The sequence below is a fragment of the Eurypyga helias genome, unplaced genomic scaffold, assembly GCF_000690775.1.
Source record: "Eurypyga helias isolate BGI_N326 unplaced genomic scaffold, ASM69077v1 scaffold23757, whole genome shotgun sequence".
In the NCBI taxonomy this organism is placed as follows: Eukaryota; Metazoa; Chordata; class Aves; order Eurypygiformes; family Eurypygidae; genus Eurypyga; species Eurypyga helias.
In genome coordinates, this window is record NW_010261412.1 from 3362 (window position 1) to 9873 (window position 6512).

The 6512-nt window shown below is 58.2% G+C and overlaps 1 protein-coding gene across 1 annotated transcript; it reads right to left on the reverse strand.

Moving 5' to 3' along the window:
* Positions 1 to 86: 86 nt before the first annotated feature.
* On the reverse strand, positions 87 to 5970 carry CDK5RAP1 (CDK5 regulatory subunit associated protein 1; the record flags this gene model as incomplete). The annotated part of the gene is made up of 12 exons (XM_010155374.1): positions 5872 to 5970; positions 4867 to 4901; positions 4068 to 4168; positions 3815 to 3880; positions 3686 to 3770; positions 2800 to 2920; positions 2330 to 2560; positions 1989 to 2086; positions 1826 to 1881; positions 1603 to 1733; positions 642 to 791; positions 87 to 233 (listed from the first exon to the last, which is right to left on the reverse strand). Coding segments are annotated over exons 1-12 (1299 nt in total), but the record flags the coding sequence as incomplete, so codon positions are not given.
* Positions 5971 to 6512: the final 542 nt, after the last annotated feature.

Consider the following 6512-nt stretch of genomic DNA (forward strand, 5'->3'; position numbering starts at 1 on the left):
GAGCCGTTCTAATTTTAGGCTCCCCTGGCAGCAGCTGCTCCGGAGAAGAGCGCTGCCCACGGGGACGGGCGCTGCAGGCAGGTCACCTTCACCAACACGTAGTCCCCCGGCTGGGCTCTGGCCATGGCCAGCGCCCCACAGCCCGCAGCATCCTCGGCCTCGGCATCAGGGAAGATCACCTTGATGTTGCCGTCGTTCCTCCCACACAGCTCCGAGGCAGAGCGCTTGCTGGGCTGAAAGGAGGACAGGGAACATTACCTGCATGGCAATAGCTGATTCACTGCTGGGCTTTATTGCCTCAGGAATTAATTGAGCACTCTCGTCAGTATTAAAAGCCGCATTCCGCACCGCTAAGTGTGCCAGGTAACGGAGTCCTGCGGCCAGAGCTGCCGTGTTCACACCCACACACGGAAGCCAACATCTCAAAGCCAAAGGTAGGGGCCAAAGACACCCCTACCCCATCCCATCCCCCTGTGCGCCGCTCAGCGCTCTGGAAAAATCAGGCTGTCGGCTCAAGCGTGGAGTCCTAGGACTGTGCGGGGAAAGCGAGAAGGGAAGGCAGGAGCAGCCACGGCCGTGCACAGCCTAAGAGCCTTGGAGCCAGCAAGGGGAGAGGAGGCCAACTCTTCAGGCACACTCACCCCCTCCACCAGCACCAGCTGGGGCTGGCCCACCATCGCCTCGTTTGCCCTTGTAGCCTCCTCCCGGAAAACAGCAATGAGCTCCTCCAGCCGCCTCTGCTTCACGCCCGCAGGCACGTCGTCCTGCAGCCGGTGGTGTGCCCGGGTTTTCTGCAAACAGACAGGGCAGCGTGGCCCCTCAACCACCAGCGATCAGAACCTGGGCTGACCCCAGCCAGCTCGGCTGCTCTCCAGGCCGCAGCTTCCCACACACTGCAGTCTGTGGTTACAGCCTCAGGAGCGCTTTCAGCACCAGTGACACCCCCCGAGTTCCTCAGGTTCTTTCTGCACCCTTTCTGGTAGGGTGACGTGGGTGCTGAGTATCGGTGGCTGCATGAAGCAGCTCTGCATCTCCCACGGGAGAGGGGTCCGTCTGCCTGTCTGTGCACAAGGACAGGCAACGGATTCTACTGCTAGACCCGTGAGCCAAAGGTGCTCCCAGCCTCCTGCCCTCTTCTCCGTCAGCATCCTACCCTTTGGAGGGCATTCTAACGGAGACTTGCCAACTCTCCCCTCTTCTCATGGAAATACCTTCTGAGAATTCACCACTTCCCTCCAGACTCGACAACAGAGTTTCTGTCAGCACAATTTCTCATCAGCAGAGAAAAACCCACCGGGTGTCTGCAGCCGTGGCCGCTGCATTGCGATCACCCCGGAGCATCTGCAGAAGCAGGTCCCCGTCAGGAATCAACCCCGACGCTCACACACGGGAGCTGGAAGCCTTTCAGGCACAACGACGGCCCTTGCAGAGCCACACACCCGAGAAGTGCTGCATGCAAGTAAGAAATCCTACCAACAGGCCGACCTTCCGGCACTGTTTTCAACAGCTTTGGGGTTTTTTTAGTCTTACTGTGAGAAACAGCACTCGGGAATTAGGTGAGATACCCAGAGAAATGTCTCCTCCACCAGGTCCTGCACCCACCTGCCTCATGCTGTAGGCAAACAGGAATCCGATGTTGTAGCGGACTTCCCGCAGCAAGGCCACGGTCTGCTGGTGATCTTCTTCCGTCTCTCCACAGAAGCCGGCGATGAAATCGCTGCTTAAGCTCACCCCTGTAACAGAGACACAGCTTTACGCTTCCCTCCAGGAAGGGCAGTAGGACCCAGCTGTGGTGAGCTCAGGCCAAGCTAAAGGGAGCTCCTACCTGGAATGGACTCACGCACATGGTGTACGAGCTCTAAATACGCTTCTCTTGTGTATCTGCAGTGAACACACGGGTTTGCTAATCAGAAAATGGCACTGGGGAGGAGAAACCGGCCCCCTGGATCAGAGGGCAGCACACAGGACCCCCCACAGCGATCACTCACCCTCGTCGCATGGCCTCCAGGACCCGTGTGCTCCCGCTCTGGGCTGGGAGGTGAAGCTGTTTGCAGATGTTGTGTCGCTCCCGGATAAGCTGCAGGACCTGTGACGGGCAGGAGAAGTGTCACAGACAGCTCAACTCTGCCAGGGTGCCAAGGGGATGAGCCCTCCTTGGGCAAAAGCCAGCATTCCCCAAACCTGCAGGCTTCAGCACAAACATTCCGCTCCCAGGAGCTGCTGTTCCCATTCTGTGACCCTGTGCTCCCTCTGGGAAGGAAGCACAGCCCACAGCCAGCAGTTCAGAGCTGCCTGCAAGCAGAGGTCCGGGTGTTTATTTTACACTTGCCTCGTCAGGAAAATCCTTGGGGTGTGGAGAGGTGAAACGGATCCTCATTTCGGGATCAATCCTAGAGACCTGGTCCAGGAGATGTGCGAAGCGCAAGCCCCCTGGCTTGGCTTTGTAGACTGTGCGAAAGCCACGGCTGAGGACGGGGGCAGCAGACGAGTGAAACTGCACCTCAGACATGTCTCGAAAGCTGTTGACGTTCTGACCCAAGAGGGTCACTTCCTTCACGCCCTGCAAAAACAGAGAGGGAAAAATATAACCCAGTCAGGAGAGCAAAGCTGCAAGGGCAGCCACGGATTTACTCGGAGTTCAAGGAGGTTCCGAGGGAAGCCCTCCCTTCCCTGCCCATCTGAGCGTTACAAGGGGTAACGGACACATACAGAGGCAGTGTCATTTCTCAAAGGTACCACAGAAAATGCTTCCACTGAGACCCATCCTCCCTCCCGCCTCTGGGACAGGCTCTGCCTCACCTGATCCGAGAACATCCTCACTTCCTGCAGGATGGACGCGATGGGCCTGCTCCTTTCACGGCCACGGGTGAAGGGCACGATGCAGTAGCTACACATGTTGTCACAGCCCCGCATGATAGACCTGCCGAGGGGGAAGGCACCGGTCATACTACGAACCCCGGGAAGAATCATCCCCGTCGCATCCTGCCTGGCTTTGTCCCGGCCTGGCCCTGCTGCCTGTGCTTCCCAGCACACACCGCGCCAGCTCTGAACACAGTGCTGTCCCAGCCAGGGCTGGCTTTGCTTGCCCCTAGCCAGCACCTCCTAATTTTTCATGGGTGTTTCCAAGAAGCCTGGAAAGCAACTAGGGCAGCACAGACACGCGCCGGGATCCGGCAGTGGTGAACGATCCCCCCACATCCTGTTCCTGCAGAGGGTCTGACCTCTGCATGCCAAGCACAGTCTGATTTCATGTTTGGGAATCTTACTATCAAAGTGAAACAAATGGAAACAAACCCAACAGAAGGCACAATGCACGAAGGATTAGAAGAATTAAACAGGAGAAGCCGGGGCAGGACACAGCAGAAGGCAGGGGCTGAGAGCGGCACGGACATCAGTTGGACAGAAATCCCTCGGTGCAGCATCGGGCTCAGACAACCAACGTGCTCACAGGAGGGTAAGAGCAGCCCGCAGACAGCCAGAGCGCGGGGCAGCCTCTCCAGGGCCCAGTCACACAGCCAAGAAGCAGCAAACAGAGCCTGGCAGACTCACGCCTCTGGGCTGCCGGGAGCGAGCGCAGCCAGGCATTCCATCTCTTGGGAAGCTGCCGTCACCGAGCCGTCTGTTCTGCACAGCAACAGTTCCAAACCAGATCCACAGAAACATGCACAGGAGAAAAGGTACCTACACAAAGGCTGTCGTGCCGCCGGCACTGGTCTGGACAGGCAGGATATCTGCGTAAGTCTCGTCTAGCGACAGCAGGACGTTAGCAGCTTAAAAAAACGGCGGGTGTGTGTCCCACCAGACCCAGCGCGGCCTGCCACAACATCGACAAGCTTCTCCCTGTGCAGAATCTCCTCCTTCAGCCTCTCGGCCATGCATCCTGCCGCCAAAGGAGAAGGGTCCTTGTGAGGAGGCGCCCACGCGCCGTTACACCTCTGCAGCCCGGCACTAGCTGCTTCGGCCCTGCAGGAAAGGCCGGACGCTGCCAGAGGGGAAGAGGAAACGCAGCACGCCAGGACGTGGCACAACCGCGCATGCCACCCGCTGCCACGCATCCCGCCAGGTACCTAGGATCCCGATGCGGAGAGGCAAGCGAGCCTGCTGCCGCCGGGCTTTCAGCGCCTTGAGGTGCCGCAGGCGATTCCAGATGGCCTGCTCTGCCTTCTCCCTGGGAGAGCAGGAAAACAGCGGTTATCCCGATCCTTGCACTCGAGTCCCCCAGCGGGAAGCAGCCCAAGTGCTTTGAGAGGAGAATTCAACTAAAGACAGGGAATCATCCACCTGATGGGTCTGACAGCACACGAAACTGCCGTTCGGGGTGGATTAGGTCTTGACTCTATCTTATCTACTGTCGTCTCGCTCCCTTGGGAGCGTCAGCACTGCACAAACCACGCGGGGACTAAGCTCTTGCGGAGAACAAGTCTGCCTTGGCCAGCCAGGGTGGGCTACCTGGCAAGTGACAATGAGCATTCGAGATGTTCTCCACTCAGAAACACAAGAACAGTTCCCAAACTGCCCCTAAACTTACTCCCCAGGTTTTTTAAGTGCAGGCTCTGTGCTAGAGAGACAGTTGAGGAGAAGACAGACTTAAAAATATAATTAGAAATTGTTAAAGCACAGGTCTGGGCAGGTCTCCAACGGCCCATGACACTGCACAGAACTTGCCCCTCCAACGAGCTGCTGCTCGCTCTACAGAAAAGCGGGTCAGCGCACAACTAAGGTGACACACGGCAGCAGCAGCGAGCTCCACCCTCCACCACCCAGACAGTTCCACATCTGCATGCTCCTTCCCACACACACGCACCTCCTGCCTTGGTTTGCAAGTGGTGATTCCTTAAAACCTGTCCAAAACCAGCAGTTCCTTACCTCACGGAACAGGTGACAAGGAGAACCACGTCTGCCTAAATCAAAAACAACAGAGCAGGAAGAATTTGTGGAAGGGAAGCGGCAAGTACTCGTGCCCCGCACAGGTAACCTCCAGACAGATTATAAACTCAGTTAACGTGGTGAAAAAGATCTGCCTGAGCACACAGTGGGTTTCAACAAACCAAGGTGCAGGAAGCTCACAGAACACAAGCAGAGACTTCCACTAAATGGTAAACCCAGACAAAGATGAGTCAGGAGCATCCCGCTGTGTCCAATTGCTCTCCGACTGAGAGCCAGCCCAGCAGTTTGAAGAAAAAACCCACAGCTTTCCAGCACACTTGTTAAGCAGCTTCTTTCACTCCACAGAACTCAGACTGCAAAAATCACATCATAGAATCCCAGAATGGTTTGGGTTGGGAGGGATATCAAAGCCCACCCAGTCCCACCCCCTGCCATGGGCAGGGACACCTTCCATAGCCCAGGTTGCTCCAAGCCTCATCCAGCCTGGCGTTGGACAGTCCCAGGGATGGGGCATCCACAGCTTCTCTGGGAACCTGTCCCAGTGCTCCCACCCTCTGCGGGAAGAATTCCTTCCCGATATCCCATCTCCATCTCCCTCTTTCCGTTTAACCCCGTTACCCCTTGTCCTGTCACTCCCTACCCTTGGGAAAAGCCCCCCCAGCTTTCCTCTAGCCCCCCCAGGCACTGGAAGGGGCTCTGAGGTCTCCCTGGAGCTTCCCTTCTCCAGGCTGAACCCCCCAACTCCCCCAGCCTGTCCCCAGGGCAGAGGGGCTCCAGCCCTCGGAGCATCTCCGGGGCCTCCTTTGGACTCGCTCCAACAGCTCCGTGTCCTTCTGCTGTTGGGGGCCCCAGAGCTGGAGGCAGCACTGCAGGGGGGGTCTCCTGCAGGACTGCACCCCAGACAAAGCCTGGGACGCACAGGCAGAGCAGCGGTGCGACGCCCCCGCAGACCGGCGCTGCAGGAGAGCTGCCAAGGTGCCTTACCTCACCCAGGTCCTTTGTCCTCGTGTAGCCATTCTTCTGCAGGATGGCCCAGGCGATCTCCGTGTCATTGACGTTCATCTGGCAGCCGTACGTCTCCAGGTACACTGCAACAAAGGCGGTGTGACGCACAAGCCTGCCTCGGCACTCATCTACAACCGGTTTCTACGACCTTTTCCACTGGAAGGAACCCTCGGTCCCACCACAGGAGCCAGGCAAGCAGCACAAACGGTACCTTCGCTTGCAGCCCACAGAGAGGGGCTGAATAACCAAATATCTGCCGAAATAAAGACAGACTGGGCACGCCGAGTGCCTCAGAGCACGTCAGTCCAACGCGACAGGTCAGGATCGCGGCTCGCAGAGAAGCAGAAGCCGTGTTATTACTGACGGAGCAGAGCAAGGAAATCCCTGCTCCGCGGGGCACCACAGCCTGCACTCTGCCCCCCCAGCCCAGCACTCGGGCTGCGGAGAGGTGCCAGAGCGACCTGCTCCCCGACACCGCGTCACGGCGAGGGGAGACACGCCAGCGGGCACCCGGCCACCGAGCTGGGCTCCTTCCAGCACCAAAATGACCTTCTGGGCCCCCACAGCAGCCCAGTGGGTTTCCCTGGGCACGCTACAGCGACCCTCTGCTCTGGCTGCGG